This window comes from Equus caballus, chromosome 10 (genome assembly GCF_041296265.1).
Source record: "Equus caballus isolate H_3958 breed thoroughbred chromosome 10, TB-T2T, whole genome shotgun sequence".
In the NCBI taxonomy this organism is placed as follows: domain Eukaryota; kingdom Metazoa; phylum Chordata; class Mammalia; order Perissodactyla; family Equidae; genus Equus; species Equus caballus.
In genome coordinates this window covers 6,400,616-6,420,073 of record NC_091693.1, presented here as the reverse complement: position 1 = coordinate 6,420,073, position 19,458 = coordinate 6,400,616, and the positions used below count along the sequence as shown (strand labels likewise).

The window sequence follows — 19,458 nt, the reverse complement described above, 5'->3', positions numbered from 1 at the left end:
CCACCAACAATGAACCAGGGTGCCAGCCTCTCCACATCCACCCCAACACTTGTTATTTTCCGTTTCTTGATTATAGCCATCCTAGTTGGTGTGAAGTGGCATCTCACCATAGTTTTGCTTTGCACTTCCCTAACAATTAATGATGTTCAGCATCTTTTCATGTACTTTCTGGCCATTTATCTATTTTCTTTGGAGAAATGTCTATTCAAATCAGCCCATTTTTTAAATTGGGTTTTTTTGTTGTTGTTGAGTTGGAGGAATTCCCTTTATAGTCTGAATATTAATCCCTTATCAGGCATCTACTTTGAAAATACTTCTTCCTAGCCTATAGATTCTTTTCACTTTCTTGATAGTCCTTTGATGCACAAAAATTAAGTTGATGAAGTTCAGTTTATCTGTTTTGTTCTTTTCTTGCCTGTGCTTTTGGTGCAAAAGCCAACATCATGAAGATTTCCCCAAATGTTTTCTTCTAAGAGTTTAATAGTTTCAGCTCTTAAGTTAGGTCAATTTTGAGTTCGTGTTTGTATATGGTATAAGGCAAGGGTCCAACTTCATTCTTTTGCATGTGGTTATCCAGTTTTCCCATCACCATTTGTTGAAAAGACTGTTCTTTACCCATCGAGTGATCTTGGCACCTTTGTCAAAAATCAATTGACCATAAATGTGAAGGTTTATTTCTGGATTTTCTATTTTATTGCATTAGTCAGTATTTCTGCCCTTATGCCATGTCGGCTGACGTAAAGAATCTAGGCAATGGTTAAATGGAGGAGTTTATTCGATAATCAAAGTGAGGAATTTGGATCCCTGGAAACAGTCCAACAGAGTTTTCTGAGGAACTGCCCTGAGGTCTACAGCTCTGAGTGCAGTTTTTATACTTTTTAACAAACCGGCGTCCATGCAGGAAAGGGCGTACACATCAGTAGTCATCTGCTTCAAGGAGAACATAAACAAGAACCTTTTGATTATATTTCAAACAATGCTTGTAATGTTGGTGTTATCTATGCGTGGAAGGAGGCAAGGACCAGAGTCATCACTTTTCCCTCAATCTCTAAGGAACGTAGTTGGGAAATGTGAGAGCGAGGTATCCGTTATCTCTTCCTGTTACTGATTCATCCCGCTGGCATCCTCAGTCCTGAGACCAGGGGCTTCGAGGTCATTTAGACACAGGCTTAGGAGGCCTGCGTGGCTGCTTCCGGTACGGCGTGGGTTTCTGTTGTACTGACTTTAAGCCTGTGCAGCTCGCTTGCTAGATTGCCTGTTGGACCAGGGAGAGGGGTCCTAGTTTCATTCACAGCCAGTACCATGCTGTTTTAGTTACCGTAGCTTTGTAGTAAGTCTTAAAGTTGGCAAGTGTGAGTCCTCCAACTTTATTCTACTTTTTCAAGGTTGTTTTGGCTATTCGGGATCCAGTACAATTCAGATGAATTTGAAAATTTGCTTCCATTTCTTTGAAAAAGGCTTTTGGAATTGGCTGTGCATTGTATCGAATCTGTGGATCGTTTTGGGTGGTGTTGACATCTTAACAATGTTAAGTCTTCCTGTCTGTGAGTACAGGATGTCTTTCCATTTATTTAGATCTTCTTTAACTTCTTTTAGCAATCTTTTACAGCTTCAGAATACAAGTCTTTCACCTCCTTGGTTAGAATTAATTCTTTTAAATGCTATTGTAAATAGAATTGTCTTAATTTCCTCTTTGGATTGTTCAATGTTAGTATATAGAAACAAAACTGATTTTTGTGTGTTGATATTGTATTCTACGATTTTGCTGAATTCATTTATTAGCTCTCGTGGCTTTCTTGTAGATTCTCTTAGATTTTTTATGTATAGAATCATGTCATCTGAGAATAGGGATAGTTTTACGTCCTCCTGTCCAATTTGGATGGCTTTTACTTCTTTCTCTCCTCTGATGGCTATGGGTGGGATTTCCAGTACACTGTTGAATAGATGTGGTGAAAGTAGGCATCCTTGTCTTCTTCCTGATCTTAGGGGGAAAGCCTTCAGCCTTTCACCATTGACATGATGTTAGCTGTGAGTTTTTCATAATACCCATTATCATGTTGAGGAATTTTCCCTCTATTCTTAGTTTTCCAGGAGTTTTTATCACGAAAGGGTAAATTTGTCAAATACCTTTTCTGCATCCATTAAAATGATCATATGCTTTTTCCCCTTCATTCTATTGCTTTTATGTTGAATCCTCCTTACATTCCTGGACAAATCCCACTTGGTCGTGGTGAATCCTTTTAATATACTGTTGGATTTGAATCGCTGCTTTCTCGTTGAGCATTTTTGCATCTATATTCATAAGGGATATTGGTCCATAATTTTCTCTTTTTGTGATGTCTTTATCTGGCTTTGGTTTCGGGGTAATACTGGCTGCATAGGATGAGTTAGGAAGTGTTTCCCCCTCTTCAATTTTTGGAACAGTTTGAGAAGAATTGGTGTTAATTCCTCTTTAAATTTTTGGTTGAGCTAATTTGTGAGACCATCTGTTCCAGGGCTTCTTTGCTGGGAGGTTTTTAATCACTGGTTAAATCTCTTGTTATAGATCTGTTGAGATTTTCTATTTCTTTTAGAGTCAGTTTAGGTAAATGTGTGTTTCAAGGAATTTGTCCATTTCTTCTTGGTTGTCTAACTTGTTTGCATACAGTTGTTCTTAGTATTCTCTTATAATGCTTTTTATTTCTGCCAGGTCAGTAGTAATGTCCCTACTTTCACTTATGATTTTAGTTATTTGTGTCTTCTGTCTTTTGTTCTTTGTCAATTTAGCCAAAGATTTGTCAATTTTGTTGATATTTTCAAAAAACCAACTTTGGTTTCATTGGTTTTCTCCATTTTTTTCTATTCTATATTTTATTTATCTCTGCTCTACTCTTCATTATTTCCTTCCTTCTGCTAGTGTTGAGTATAATTTGCTAAGGCGTAAAGTTAGGTTACTAATTTGAGATCTTCCTTCCTTTTTAATGTAGGCATTAACAGCTATGAATTTCTCTCCGAGTGCTGCTTTTGCTGCATCCCATAAGTTTTGGGATGTTATATTTTCATTTTCATTTATCTCTAAGTATTTTCTAATTTGCCTTGTGATTTCTTCCTTGCTCTATTCTTTAAGAGAGTGTTGTTTAGTTTCCACATAGTTGAAAATTTTCATTTTCTTTTGTTACTGGTTTCTAACTTAATCCTTTTGTGGTCAGAGAAGATACTTTGGATGATATTTATGTTTTAAAATTTCCTGAGACTCCATTGGTCTCAGGATATAATGGCATATCCTGGAAAATGTCCATCTGCACTTGTATTTTGTTGTTGAATAGAGTGCCCTGTGTAAGTCTGTTAGGTCTAACTCATTTATTGTGTCGTTCAAGTTCTCTGTTTCCTTACTTATCATCTGTCTGTTCTGTCCATTATTGGAAGTGGGATATCGCAGTCTCAAACTATTGATGTAGAACTATCTGTTTCTCTCTGCAGTTCTGTCCACATGTTTCATATTTTGAGGGTCTGTTGTTAGATATATGAATGTTTATATTGGTTATAGCTTGCTGTTTCAAGCCTTTTATTAATATGTAATTCCTTCTTTGTCTCTTGAAACTATTTTTGATTTAAAGTCTTTTGTCTGATAGGAGTACAGCCATCCCAGCTCTCTTTCAGTTACTATTTGCATGGAATATCCTTTTTCATCCATTCACTTTCAACCTATTTGTGTCTTTGAATCTAATGTGAATCTCTTGTAGACAGCATATAGTTGGATTATGTTTTTTTAATCCATCTGCCAGTCTCTGTCTTTTACTTTAAATAAATTACTGATAAGGGGGGACTTACTTCTGCCATTTTGCTGTTTCTTTTCTATATGCCTTATAGTTTTTTTGCCCCTCCTTTACTCCATTACTGCCTTCTTTTGTATTTAGTTAATGTTTTTGTAGGGACGTGTTTTGATTCTCTACTCATTTCTTATTGTGTATCTTTCTTATTGTGTATATTGTGTATATTTTCTTTGCGGTTACCATGGGGATTACTTCACATCTAACTCCCTAGAGTCGTAATACTTCAATTTGCATTTATACCAGCCTGACTTCAATAGCATATAAAAACTCTGCTCCTACACATCTCCATCACCTCCTTTCTGCTACTGATGTCACAAATATATTTCTTTATACATTGTTTGCAATAACAATGTATATGATAACAAAGATTAGTAATTACTTTTATGCATTTTCTAAGTCATGTAGACAATTAAAAGTGGATTTTAGTACAGTAATACTAGTTTTTATAATTGTCCACATATTTGCCTTTTCTAGAAATCTTTATTTCTTCATATGGTTTTGAGTTAGTATCTAGCATCCTTTCATTTCAACCTGAAGGACTCCCTGTAGCATTTCTTGCAGGGCAGGTCTAGTTGTAACAAACTCTCTCAGCTTTTGCTTACTTGGGTATGTTTTAATTTCTCTCTCGTTGTTGAAGAACAGTTTTACTAGTTATAGAATTCTTGGCTGAAAGTTTTTTTCTTTTGGCACTTTGAATATTTCAACCCATTGCCTTCTGGCCTCCAACATTTCTGATGAGAAATCAGCTGATACTCTCATTGAGGATCTTTTTGTGTGACAAGTTGCTTCTCTATGGCTGCTTGCAAGATTGTATCTTTGTCTTTTGACAGTTTGATTATAATGCGTCTTGGTGTGCGTCTTTTTGGGTTTATCCTATTAGAGTTTGGTGAGCTTCTTGGGTTTATAGATTCATGTCTTTCATCAAATTTGGGGAGTTTGGGGCCATTATTTCTTCAAATGTAGTTCTTTCTGCAGTTTCTCTCTCTCTTCTCCTTCTCCATGGCTCTCCACAAATGCCTGGGACTCCCATAATATGTATGTTGGTCCATTTGATGGTGTTCCACAGGTCCCTTAGGCTCTGTTCACTTTTCTTCAATGTTTTTTCCTTCTGTTCCTCAGACTCAATAATTTCAATTTTCCTATCTTCAAGTTTGCTGATTGTATCTTCTGCTTGCTCACATCTGTTTTTGAACTCCTCTAGTGATTTTTTTCTTTTTTGTAATTGTATTTTCAGCTCCAGAATTTCTCTTTGGTTCCTTTTGATATTTTCTACCTCTTTATTGATATTCTCATTTTGTTCATATACCATTTTCCTGTCTTTCTCCAGGTCTTCATTAGCTCCTTGAGCATTTTAAGGCAATTGTTTAAATCTTTGTTTAGTATGTCTGCCAACTGGGCTTCCTCAGGGATGGTTTATTATTTTTTTCCCTGTGAATGGGCCATACTTTCCTGTTTCTTTATGCCTTATGATTTTGTTGTTGTTTTTGAAAATGGGCATTTGAATCTTGTAATGTGGTAACTATGGAAATCACATTTTCCCCCTTCCCCAGGGTTTGCTGGGGGTTTTGTTGTTGTTGTTGTTGTTATTCTTGTAGGGTGTCTCTGTGCTGGGGATCAGCCTGAAGTGAAAGCTTAAAGTCATCTCAGATCTTTTCTGAGCTTACATCTTCCCCTGGGCTTGTGAATGACTTTCTAAATTCCCCTGTCTTGTGTATGTATCAGATGCTTTTGAATGTCCTAATCCCTAAATGTCTGGCTCCCAAAAGGGGAAAAAGGAGAGAAAACCCAGAGGCTGTCCCTTTAAATCTCTTGGAAGCCTCTTCAGCCAGTGGGGGTTGAAATAACTGTGGCTGCCTATGTGTCTGCACCTCTGTGATCAGAAGCAGTCTAACTGCTTCATTCTAACTGAATTACCTCGTTAAAGGCCCATCTCCAAGCAAATCACATTCTGAGGTCCTGGGGTTAGGACTTCAACATATGAATTTGGGGGGACACGATTCAGCCCATAAATGTCTTTATTCCCAGTTCTCTTTCCCCAGGTTTTTTTTTTCTTCAAAGCACTTACCACGACCTGATGTTTTATCAGTCATTTATTTGTTTACCATCTGTCTTCCCCCAAGGCAAAGACAATATTGCTTAGCAAATATTCCATGTGCTCACCTACATTTCCCAGACCCTCTGAAGTAAAGTGGGGCTATGTGATTAGTTCTAGTTAATGGCCTGAAAGCAAAAGTAATGTAGATCCCGCCCAGGCCAGAGCATTTAATTGCCAGTGCATGACTCACTATCCTCCCTTCTCTTGCCATAGCAGCTAAAGATGTTCAGATGGTCCAGCCTCCATCAGCCATGGTGTCTGAAGGGACTGGGTGGAGTAGAGCTCTCCACCAACCCACATGGACATGTAGCATGAACAAAAAGAAAATTTTGTTAAGCCACTGAGATTCCAGAATTCTCTTGTTATATAGCATAACCTAACTTATCCCAATTAATACATCCCACTAGAATGTAAGCTCCAGTAGGGCAGGGACTTAGCCTGGATCCTTAGTTCCTGGTGCAAGGTGAGTAAGCAATTCTTAGTTATGGAGTAAATGACGGTGCCGGGCACAAGAAAGTGAAGTTTCTGGGCCAAAATTACTCTAATAAAAGGTGGATCAAGAGATGAAACTGATCCCAGAGCTTGGGACTGAAGCTACTTGGCCACATGCCTACTATCTTAACCACTGTCTTATCCTAAACCCAGACTGTGCCAGGAATTTGACATGAATAACCTCTTGAAAGCTTTATAACAACTGTACCTTATGATGGAGAGTTCTAAGGTCCCTGTCTTACAGATGGGAGAACTGAAGCTTAGCAAGTCTCAGCAACTTGCCTGAGGTCCTTTGGCTCACACAGTGCCTGCCACAGTCCTGGTGCAACTGATCTTTCTCATCAGTGGATGCTGGGACAGACATGGTTGGTTATACCAAATAAGTGTTCTCTTCTACATCTCTTCTGCATACAAAGCCCTTATTTCATTTGGGTCTTTATTTACTTCTATGGTCAAAGAAGGTTGCACTTCCCCAGTCCTGGAGAACAAATTCTGATTGGTTTAAACCAATTATGGAAATATCCTTTCCTTTCAGGAATTGGTTTGGATCTGCACATGGGACCTAATACTGGCCAATGAAACTTTAGGAGAGATCTAAATGATGGGAGGATTTTGAAATGGTTTTAACTTTTTGATATAAAAGAACACTCCTTGTAGTAGACATTAGCTGTGGCAATCATTACTGACTGCCGTTTGCCAAATGTTCCCTGAACATGGCAGAATTCCAGTTCCTTTGATGGGTTGGTGGGTTGGTGGTGCCACGTAACCATTTCTGCCAGTGGTTTGTGAGCAAGTGACATGTGTCATTTAAGTTGAGAGCATCTAATTGTAGGCATGAGCTCCTACAGAGCTCTCTTTCTTTGTCCTCTGGCATGAAACTGAAAATGTTCAAGATGGCAGCAGCTCCATCATCCTGGGTTCCTGAGTGACTATAATGTCAGTCCACAATAGACGTGGAGCATGAGTGGGAAGGAAACCTTTGTTGTTGTAAATCATTGAGATTTAGGGGAAGTTTTATTTGGTAGCAAATAGCCTATCTTGAGTGATACAGAAATCGGATCAGGAATGGGGTGATGCTGTAATCCGAAACAAATCACATGGCACTGGCTTAGACACAGAGCAAAGGGAATGAGAAAACTTACTTGAAACCAGGAGAATGGAGACTCTAGCCTGAGATATTTTGGAAGGCAGATAATGTACTTAATGAACTTGCAGCTTAAGGGGAAGCAGTTGGAATACAGAACATTAGGAGTGACTGGTGGCCAAAGTTGGCTGAAAATTGGGAAGACCTTGAGAGACAAAGCCCAATTAGAACTCAGTTTTTATGAAGGATAACAATCAAGGGTATAGCACTAATTAAATCATTATTAACAATTGTTAAAATCCCCGAATGAATTATTATGCTCCTAGAAAATCCTTAAGATACTCTCAGGTAGAGAAAATGGCTCGGAGAAAGAGCAGTCAAGAATATGGCTCTCCACGAATGCTTGGTAGACTAAGGTGGCTGCAAACACTGCCTCCCTCCCCCCAGAGAGATAGAGCGGAACATCTTGAACAGAACAGTGGATGTGGGTTTTTGCACATGGAATTGACTGGAGGTGTATAAGAATCCTTAGGTCCCGATCTTTGGGAGACAGAAAGCCGGCTGAGAAAACTGCTCATGTGGCGAGGAGGGCACATCTTCCAATGCCACTTCAGATGTAGCCAAGGAGGATAGTGGAAAAGAAGCTATCTCCCTGGAGAGTGGAGACGTGAGTCCCAGAGAACAAGGGTTTGGGAAGCTCCCCTACCCTCCAAAGGAGCTGATTTGATGCTAATTCAGGAATCCTCCGCAGCTACAAGATAACAGGCCCTTGCAGTAGCTTCTCACTGGATTTTAGAAATGGTACAGAGCAGTGATTTCTATATGTCTCCCCTTCTTCCCCTTTCTGATGGTCATGAAGCCATTTTTTTGGTTCCATCATTGTATATTAGGTGTGTGGAGGACAAATCGTTTGGCTTTTTAGTTCACTTGTTCTGACTTAGGTTCACTCATTTCCTGCCTAGTTCTTATGGACATCTGAGTTCTCAACCCTGCCGCCTACACCAAGCTATTTGATGACATGAACTGAATGGTACTCCTGAAGTGCGTTGGACCGAGTTTCATTCCATGGCCCAGAGCTGATGCCTGAGTTCTGTGGGTGAGTTCACAATGCCCAGGGTGGTTCCTAGCCTCCTTCCGTAGTCTCTGGCTACCATTGCTGGCCACCCTGTGGCTGCTTAGCCTTTCTCTCCCCACTCTGTGGGGCCAGGTATTAATCAGCTGTGCCTACAAGAGTCTCTGCCAGCGGGCCCGACTCTTGGGCAACGATGTTGTCCTTCACTGTGACCGTCCCAAGGCACTCTGGTACTTCTCTTCCATTCTGGGGGAGGATCCCTTGCTGCTGTCCTCAATGCCTAACGTAAAGAAACTGCCTCAGGGCAGCATCCAATTGACCAACCCTCAGCCCTCCCAGACAGGCCTCTATCACTGCCAGGACAATGACAGTGCTCTCGTGGTGGAGTATGAGATTGACTTCCAAGATGTCAGCACACTGCATATTACGCACAAAGGCCTCCGCCAAAAGCCCCTGAAGAATGAGACCTGGAGGCTGGGTGGCAATGTACTCATCTTCACCCGCTGGGAGCCCTGGCAGGACTGTAACCACTGTGGGGAGCCAGGTGAGCGCAAACGCCTGGGGTACTGCTGCATCCAGGAGCCCCTGGAAAAACCCATGCCCTGCTGGCTCTGTCTGAGAGAGGAGAAGGTGCCATACAGCCGCGTGCGGCCTGAGCTGCAGGTGGAAGCCTGTCTTGTACCCTGCGACTACGTCAAGGAAATCACCTAGCCATACTTCACCTTTGACATTTACCAGTTGGGCAAGCTGACCAACAACATGTGGCTCACCTGCCCCTTGGCCTCCATCTACAGGTAACTGGACCAGGGCATCAGCCCTGCCTTTAACCCTCCCCCAGGCCTTGCTTCCTGTGCCTACCTGGGCCAGGGATTTATCTTCCAATGGAAAAGCGGGCTCTGCCTCCTGGCCCATAAGCCTTCATGGTCAGTCTGTGCAGGTAGGGGTCGCTTCCCTGGCTTGTTCAGATATTCATTCAGCAAGAGTTCCCTGGTGCTCATTGTGAGCCAGGCCCCAGGCAGGCGATGTTGGGGACACACTGTGACCCAGAGAGACCCAGTCCCTGCCCTCAGAGGCTCCTGATTTTCGGGGGGAGACCAAATGCAAAACCTAGAGGCCAAAGCGCTTCAGCCTGTGCTCATGCCAACACAGACACTAGTGCGGCTTCTGTGTCCTCACTGGGCTCTGATTGATACAATTTCTCCAACCATCCTTGCGCCAACGCACAGTATCTTTATTATTATACCTTTATAGTAAGTTATCATTCCCCGTAACATAGATTTTCCAACTTTGTTTTTTAAGATTGTCTTGGTTGTCCTTGGCCCTTTTGTATAAAAATTTTGGAATCAGCTTCTAGTTTCCATCCAAAAAAATCCTATTTTTTTAAAAAGAAACAGGGACTTCATTAAATCTAAAGATAAATCTGAGTAGAATCAATGTGTTAGAATATTTAATTGTCTTCCAATCCATGAATGTCATAAACACTTCCATTATGTAGGCTTTCTTTCATTTCTCCCTGTAATGTGGAGTTATTAATGTAGAGGTTTTATGTATATTTTATTCCTAGGTATTTGATTTTTTTCATGCTATCACAAATTGTGTCTTTCAGATTTCCTCTTCTAATTGTTAGTGGTATATAAAAATATATTTAGTATTTGTATATAACCTTGAATCTAATTATTTTGTTAGATTCGCTAGCCCCCAGTAAAATGCTGAATGGAGAAGTCAATGGCAGACATGATTATGTTATTCTTAATAGTTCACTATTCAGTATAATTCTGCTCTAGGTTTTTCTTTTCTTTTTTGTTTTTTGGTTTTTTTTTTTTTTGAGGAAGATTAACTCTGAGCTAATATCTGCTGCCAATCCTCCTTTTTTTTTTTTTTTTTTTTTTTGCTGAGGAAGATTGGCCCCGAGCTAACATCTGTGCCCATCTTCCTCTCTTTTGTATGTGGGACACCTGCCTCAGCATGGCTTGATAAGGGGTTCATAGATCCGCACCCAGGATCCCAACTGGTGAACCCCGGGCCACCAAAGCAGAGCGCACAAACTTAACCACTGTGCCACTAGGCCAGCCCCTTTAGATTTTTAATAGAAAAACTTATTAGATTAAGAAGATTCTGAGCCAGCCCTCATGGCCTAGTGGTTAAAGTTCAGTGCTCGCCACTTTGGTGGCCCGGGTTCACTTCCCACTCATGGAACCACACCACCCATCTGTCAATAGCCATGCTGTGGCAGCGGCTCACGTAGAAGAACTAGAAGGACTTACAACTAGGATGTACAACCATGCACTGGGGCTTTGGGGAGAAAAACAAAAGATGAAGATTGGCCACAGATGTTAGCTCAGGCTGAATCCTTCCCTACCAAAAAACAAATAACCCCAAAAGATTCCCTTTTGTTTCTAGTCATTGAACTCTTTATTTCAAGAGTTTTGAACCATGAATGAGTATTGAATTTTATCAAATGCTTTTTCTGCATCTACTGAGATAATAATATGGTTTTTATCTTTTATTCTGTTAATGTGGTGAATTACACTGATCGATGTTCATGTAGAAACCTAACCTTCCCTTCCTGGGAGAAATCTAATTGGTTGTGATGTTTATCCTTTTTATTCGTCTTTGAAGGCAATTTGCTAATATTTTGCTTAGGGTATTGTGTCCGTCTTCATGGAAGAGATGGGCCTGGTGTTTTCCTTTGTTGTAACTTTCTTCTAAGGTTTTGGTATCAAGGTGATGCAGGCCTCATAGAAGCTTGGAAGTGTTCCTTCTTTTTCTCTCTCTGGAAAGATTTTGAAATGCCATTTCTTAATGATTGAGAAATGTTTGGAAGAACTCACTGGTAAAGCTTTCTGGGCTTAGAGAGTTTTTTGTGCCTAGGTTTTAATTACAGATTTAATTTCTTTAATAGTAAATATAGAACAGTTTAGATTTTTTTCTTGTGCCAGTGTTGTTACACTTTTCAATGAATGTATCCATTTATCTAAATTTTCAGAAGTTTTGGCTAAAAGTTGTTTATGATATCTTCTTATTACCTTTTTATGCCTGTGAGATCTGTAGTAATGTCTCTTTTTTCGTTACTGGGGTTAGTTACTTAGGCCTTCTCCCTGTTTTCCCCTTGACCAGTCTTGCTAGGGCTTTATCAATCTCATTCATCTTTTTAAAGAACTTCTTGGTTTTGGTTTTGCTTTGTTGATTTCCTTTATTGTATTTTTGTTTTCTGTCTAATTGATTTCTCGTATTTGAGATGCTTGCTTAGATCTCTAGTTTTTATCGTTTTTTCCCCCCAAAGTATGTATTTAGACTGTAAATTTCCCCCTAAGCACAACTTACCTCCCTCCCACACCTACATCTTTAGTAGTTAAAAATACTATCTAGTTGCAGTTGTGATTTCTCTTTTGATCCGTTCATTATTTAGATATTTCCTTGTATAATTTTCAAATATCTGAGATGTTCTTGTTATCTTTTTGTCATTCGTGTCTAGCTTGATTCCACTGACCAAAAAGTGTGATTCCATTCCTTTAACATTTATGGAGACTTGCTTTATGGCCTAGAATATGACCAATTTTGGCAAATATTTCATGTGAATGTGAAAAGAATGTATGTTCTGGAGTTGAGTGCAGTGTTCCATATATATGAATTAGGTCAAGTTTATATCATATGGTTCAAATCTTCTGTATCTCTACTAAATTTTTTTCTGCATGTTCCATTGTCGACTTGTCTATTTCAACATTTAGTACTATCTGGTTTTGCTTTACATATTTTTAGGTTCATACAAACTTGGGATCATCATGTCTTCCTGTTGGATGAACCATTTTATAAAATGTCTCTTGTAATTTCTGTTATTAATTTTGGCCCTTATTCCTACTTTATGTTATTAGTATAGCTACTTTACCAGTTTTCTTTTGGTTAGTGTTTGCATGATATTTTCCATGGTTTTACTTTTGACTTTCCTGTATTCTTTTATTTAAGGTAAATCTTTTTTAAGCAGTATATATTTAGATTTTTTATTTTATTGAATTCATAATAATTTATAACATCGTGAAATTTCAGATGTACATTATTATTTGTCAGTCACCATATATATGTGCCTCTTTACCCCTTATGCCCATCCCCCACCCCCCTTCCTCTCTGGCAACCACTAATCTGTTCTCTTTGTCCATGTGTTTGTTTATCTTCCATATATGAGTGAAATCATGCAGTATTTGTCCTTCTCTGTCTGGACTTTCAATTCTGTTCCATTGATCTGTGTGTCTGTTTTTGTATAAGTACCATGCTGTTTTGGTTACTATAGCTTTGTAGTATATTTTGAAGTCAGAGATTGTGATACCTCCCACTTTGTTCTTTTTTTCTCAGGATTGCTTTAGTTATTCAAGGTCTTTTGTTGCTGCATGAATTTTAGGATTCTTTGTTGCATTTCTGTGAAGAATATCATTGGTATTCTGACTGGGATTGCATTAAATCTGTAGATTGATTTAGGTAATATGGACATTTTAACTATGTTTTTCATCCAATCCATGGACATGGAATATCATTCCATTTCTGTATGTCATCATCAATTTCTTTCAATAATGTCTTTGGTTTTTGTTGTATAGGTCCTTCACAAATAGTTAAATTTGCTCCTAGATATTTTATTCTTTTTGTTGCAGATGTAAATGGAATTGTGTTCTTGAGTTCCCTTTCTGTTAGTTCGTTATTAGAGTATAGAAATGCAACTGATTTTTGTAAGTTGATTTTGTACCCTGCAACTTTGCTGTAGTTGCTGACTATTTGTAATAGTTTTCTGATGGATTCTTCAGGGTTTTCTGTATATAGAATCATGCCATTTGGAAACAGTGAGGGTTTCACTTCTTCATTGCTTATTAGGATTCCTTTTATTTCTTTTGCCTAATTGCTCTGGCCAAAACCTCCAGTACTATGTTGAATAAGAGTGGTTTGAGTGGGCACACTTGTCTTGTTCCTGTTCTCAGAGGGATGGCTTTCAGTTTTTCACTGTTGAGTATGATGTTGGCTGTGGGTGTATCATATATGGCCTTTACTATGTTGAGGTACTTTCCTTCTATACCTGTTTTATTGAGAGCTTTTATCATAAATGATGTTGGATCTTGTCAAATGCTTTCACTGCATCTATTGAGATGATCATGTGATTTTCATTCCTCATTTTGTTATTGTGGTGTATCACACTGATTGATTTGCAGATGTTGAACCATCCCTGTGTCCCTGGTATAAATCCCACTTGATTATAGTATATGATCCTCTTAATGTATTTCTGTATTTGGTTTGCCAATATTTTGTTGAGGATTTTTGCATCTACGTTCATCAGCAATATTGGCCTGTAATTTTCCTTCTTTGTGTTGTCTTCGTCTGGCTTTAGAATCAGGGTGATGTTGGCCTCATAGAATGTTGGGAAATGTTCCATCTTCTTCAATTTCTTGGAATCATTTGAGATGGATAGGTATTAAATCTTCTTATTCTTTTTTCTTTAAAGGTGGACTTTTGTTTTTGGTGAGGAAGATTGGCCCTGAGCTAACATGTGTTGCCAGTCTTCCTCTTTTTGTTCCTCCCCAAAGCTCCAGTACTTAGTTGTATATCCTACTTGTAGGTCATTCTAGTTCTTCTATGTGGGATGCTGCCACAGCATGGCCTGATGAGTGGTGTGTAGATCCACACCCAGGATCCTAACCAGCGAACACCAGGCCGCCAAAGCAGAGCATGTGAACTTCACCACTCAACCACAGGGCTGGCCCCTAAATCTTCTTTGAATGTTTGGTAGAATTCTCCAGAAAAACCATCTTGCCCTGGACTTTTACTTTTTGGGAGGTTTTAATTACCATTTCAATCTCTTTACTTGCGACTACTCTACTCAGAATCTCTATTTCTTCTTGATTCAGTTTTGGGGGGATGTATGAATCTAAGAATTTATCCATTTCTTCCAAATTGTCAAATTTGTTGGCATATAATTTTGCATAGTATTTGCTTATAATCCTTTGTATTTCTGTAGTATCTGTTGTAATTTCTCCTCTTTCATTTCTAATTTTATTTATTTGAGGCTTCTCTCTTGTTCTTAGTAAGTCTAAGACTTTGTCAATTTTGTTTATCTTCTCAAAGAACCAGCTCTTCGTTTCATTGATCCTTTCTACTTTTTTGTGTATGTTTCAATTTCATTTATTTCTGCTCTAATTTTTATTATTTCCCTCCTTCTGCTGACTTTGAGCTTTGTTTGTTCTTCTTTTTCTAGTTCTGGTACCTGTAGTTTAAGATAACTTATTTGAGATTTTTCTTGTTTGTTAAGGTGGGCCTGTATTGCTACGAATTTTCCTCTTAAGACCACTTTTGCTGCATCCCATGTGAGTTGTTATGGTATATTTTCATTTTCATTTGTCTCCAGATATTTTTTGATTTCTCCTTTAATTTCTTCATTGATCCGTTGTTTGTTCAGTAGCATGTTGTTTAGTCTCCACATATTTGTTACTTTCCCAGGTTTTTTCTTGTAGTTGATTTCTAGTGTCATAGCATTATGGTCAGAAAAAATGCTTGATATGATTTCAGTCTTCTTAAATTTATTGAGGTTTGCTTTGTTTCCCAAAATATGGTTTATCTTTGAGAATGTTCCATGTGCACTTGAGAAGAATGTGTGTTCTTGTTTTTGGATGGAGTGTTCTATGTAAGTCTACTAAGTCCATCTGGTCTAGTTTTTTGTTTAATTCTTTTTTCTTTTTGACTTTCTCTCTGGGTGATCTGTCTATTGATGTAACTGGGGTGTTGAGGTCCCCTATTATTATTGTGTTGGTGTTAATTTCTCCTTTTAGGTCTGTTAATAGTTGCCTTATGTACTTTGGTGCTCCTGCGTATATATTTATAACTATCACATCCTCTTGGTGGAGAGTCCTTTTATGATATACTGCCCCTCTTTGTCTCTCATTGACTTTTTCATGTTGAAGTCTACTTTGTCTGATATAAGTATGACAACACTTGCTTTCTTTTGTTTGCCAATAGCTTCAAGTATCATCTTCCATCCCTTCACTCTGAGCCTGTGTTTGTCTTTAGAGCTGAGGTGTGTTTCCTGGAGGCAGCATATTGTTGGGTCTTGTTTTTCAATCCATTCCCTGACTCTGTCTTTTGATTGGAGAATTCAATCCATTTACATTTACAGTGATTATTGATATATGGGGCTTAATGTTGCCATTTTATCTCTTGTTTTCCAGTTGTTCTGTATTTCTCTGGTTTCTTGTCCTATGTACTTCCCACTGCCAGTTCAGTTTGGTGCCTCTCTATGATGGTTTTCTCTTTGTTTATCATTTGTGTCTCTGTTCTGATTTTTTGTTTAGTGGTTGCTGTGAGGTTTGTATAAAAAGTCTTGTAGATGAGATAGTCTGTTTTCTCATAGTCTCTTATCTCCTCAGTCTAAGCAGTTCCCATCTCTGTCCTCCCTCCTAAGTTATTGTCATCACAATTCATTCTGTTTTGTGTTGTTAGTTTGTGATTAAAATGACATTATAGTTATTTTGATTCTTTCCTTCCTTTCATCTTTAACATTATAATTAAGAGCTTGCTAACCTCTTCCGATAGCTGAAATTTTCTGATTTTTCCTGCCTGTATATCTCCTTGCTCAAGGCTTTGTAAACACTTTCTTTTTTTTTTTTTTCAGGTATGAGGGCCTTTTTCATCATTTCTTGTAGGGGGTCTTGTGACAATGAACTCCCTCAGCTTTTGTCTATCTGGGGAAATTTTTATTTCACCATCATATCTGAAGGATATTTTCACTGTGGAGTATTCTTGGCTGAAAGTTTTTGTCTTTCAGGATTTTGAATATATCATTCCACTCTCTTCTAGCCTGTAAGGTATCTGCTGAGAAATCTGCTGAAACCCTGATAGGGATTTCTTTGTAGGTTGTTTTCTTTTGCCTTGCTGCCATTAGTATTTTTTCTTTGTCATTGACTTTTGACAGTTTTACTAATATGTGCATTGGAGAATGTCTTTTTACATTGATGTAAGTAGGAGTTGTATTAGCTTCATTTACATGTAATTCCAGTTCCTCCCCCAGGTTTGGGAAATTCTCAGCTATTATTTCCTTGAACAAGCTCTCTGCTCCTTTCTCCCTCTCCTCTCCTTCTGGAGTACCTCTAATCCCTATGTTGCATTTCCTAATTGAGCCAGATATGTCTCAGAGAATTTCTTCATCTCTTTTTAGTCTTAATTCTCTATCCTTTTCCTTCTGAAGCATTTCTATATTTCTGTCCTCTAAATTACTAATTCTGTCCTCCATAATATCAGCTCTGTTTTTTAAGGATTCCGGATTTTTAATAAAAATCTCATTCATTGTGTTCTTGAGCTCCAACATTTCTGATTGGTTTTTCTTTTTATAGTTTCAATCTGTTTTGTGGAGAATTCCCTCTGCTCATTAATTTCATTCCTAAGTTCATTGAACTGTCTGTCTGAGTTTTCTTGTAATTTTTCTGTTTGAGTTTCTTCATGATAACTATCTTGAATTCTCTGTCATTTAGATTGTAAATTTCTGAGACTTCAGGATTGCTTTCTGTGTCCTTGTCATTTTCCTTCAGTCTGGAGTGTTAATATACCTCTTCATGCTGTTTGATGGGGTGGACCTTTGCCATTGCACAGTGGTAGTATCTGGTCACAGATTCCACCCGCCACCACTGGTCAGTGGCAGGAGCTGTGTTTTCTGAGCCTGCTGTGGCCCCCAGGAGTTGTGCCTATCTGTTGGAAGCTGTACCAGTAGGGCTTTCTGCTGGCTGCCACTGCTTCACACCTGCAGGTTTAAGTGCTCTGGTGGGGACCCCCTGCCCTGGCCAACCAGCCAAGCTGATGCACCAGACAGGATGAGGGGGAAGCGGCACCTTCTTTCCCACATGCTCCTGCTCTGCTCTCCCTGGCTGTCTGCATGGGCTGCTCGGCTTGTTGGGGATGCCCCCACTATGGCTTAGCTGCCTCAGTGTGGAGCATTCCCAAAGGCTGGGAAGCAACTGTGAGAGTGATAGTGTTCTTGAGGAGGGCTGCCTTGTCCCCCTTCTCCTCTCAGACTCACATGCCAGTGGCTGTGCGGGGTCCTGTGCCCTAGATTGCTGCCCACTGCTGCTGGGGGAAGGGGAGGAGATCCACTTACCTCCCTCCACTGCCTCCTGGGAGGTCCAGAACCCCCACCTACAGATGTATGGCTGCCTGGACCTCTCTGACATCTCTTGTGTTGTGTGAATGTCCTCTGTTGGTTAATGAATGTCCTTTTCATTGTATCTTAGTGGGGAGAGCCTAGAGGAATGCTTCATTCCATCACAATGCTGATGTCACTCTCTATATTTAGATTCTTGTTTTGGGATTAAGTCTGAAAATGTTTGTCTTTTAATGGAGTCTTTAGTTCTTTTACATTTAATATAATTACTGATATAGTTGAGTTTAGTCTACCATCTTCCTATTTGCTTTCTGCTTGTTCTGTCTCTTCTTTGATTCTTTGTCTTTTCTTGCTTTGGTATTCTCTGAGTATTATTATTATTATTATTCCATTTCCACCTCTGTTAGCTTATTAGATATGCATTCTTTTATTATTTGCTCTAGAGATCACATTAATTCTCACTCATTTGAATATAATATAAATTTGTACTCGTACCATTTCCTAGACAATGCACAGACCTTACAGCCTTCTAGCTCTATTTATTCTCCTTCCATCTGTTGTGCTCTTGTCATCAGGTCATTTTATTTTACTTGCATTTTAAACCCCACAAGACATCATTTTAAAACATTCTCAATATTAATTCAGTTTTACCCACATATTTACTCTTCTGGGGCTTTTCATTCCTCATTACCTTGCTTCCGTCTGGGATCATCTTCCTGCTGACTGGAGAATTATCCTTAGTACTAGTTTTAGTGTGCTCTGCTGTGGTGAATTTTCTGTTTTCATCTGAAAATATCTGTATTTTTTGCCTCCATCTTTGGAGAATATTTTTGCTGTGGTATATAGAATTCTATACACAGAATTCTAGCTTGACAGTCATTTTCTTTTAGTGCTTTGAAGATGTCATTCAATCATCTTCTAGCTTCCATTCTTTTTAAAAGTCAATGTGGAGTCTTACGATTATTGCTTTGAAAGTAATATGTCTTCCTTCCTCTGGCCATTTTTAAGATTTCCTCTTTGGTTTTCAGCAGTGTTTTCCTATGAAGTGCCTAGGTGTGGTTTCCTTTGTATTTATCTTGTGTGGGGTTTGAAGACCTTCCTGAATTTGTGGCTTGATGTCTTTCATCAGTTTTGGAAAGCTTTCGTTCTGTATCTCTTCAAACATAGCTTATGCTCCTGTCTCTCCTTTTCTTCTGAGTCTCCATTTACATGAATGTTAGAATTTTTTACCATGTCTCATACATCTCTTACACTTTTCTGTATTTTCCCATGCTTCAGGATAACTATTTTTCCATGGACCCATCTTTTATTTCTCTAAATCTCTCTTCTGTTGTGTCTAATAATTTGTTACCCTTTCTACTAAAATCTTAATTTAACAAATTTTATTTTTTTTAATTCTAATATTTGCATTTGATTCTTCTTCTACATAGCTTCAAAATCCTCATCTCATCATCTCTTAGACATATTAATAATAGTATCTTAAAGCCTACAGTTGTTATTGGCACGAGGGTTGGTCTGATATGGGATACTCAATTGTAGCAGTGAGCAGAAATATCACCCGCATTATTTAAAGAATAGCAGGGAATCTGGTCTCTTGTATAAATCTCTTGGATTTTATGTATTGGCCACTCATTTAAATATTCTAAAAACACCTTAGGGAGGCCTATTAAAACACGTCTACAGGCTGGATCCAGCAAGTCTGTTACTTCTCACCTAGAAAAAGTGAAAGTTGGAAGTAGGCTTTCTCACAGTGTCCCCACAGCCCTGCTTCCATGTTTAGAAAAG

General features: G+C 38.8%; 1 protein-coding gene across 1 annotated transcript; it reads left to right on the top strand.

The window, feature by feature from the left end:
- The first annotated feature begins 8,510 nt into the window (after positions 1 to 8,510).
- Positions 8,511 to 9,353, top strand: LOC100059192 (protein FAM187B-like). Its single transcript, XM_023651241.2, is given in 2 exon segments — positions 8,511 to 8,524; positions 8,585 to 9,353. Coding segments are annotated over 2 exon segments (783 nt in total).
- The last annotated feature ends 10,105 nt before the right edge of the window (positions 9,354 to 19,458 follow it).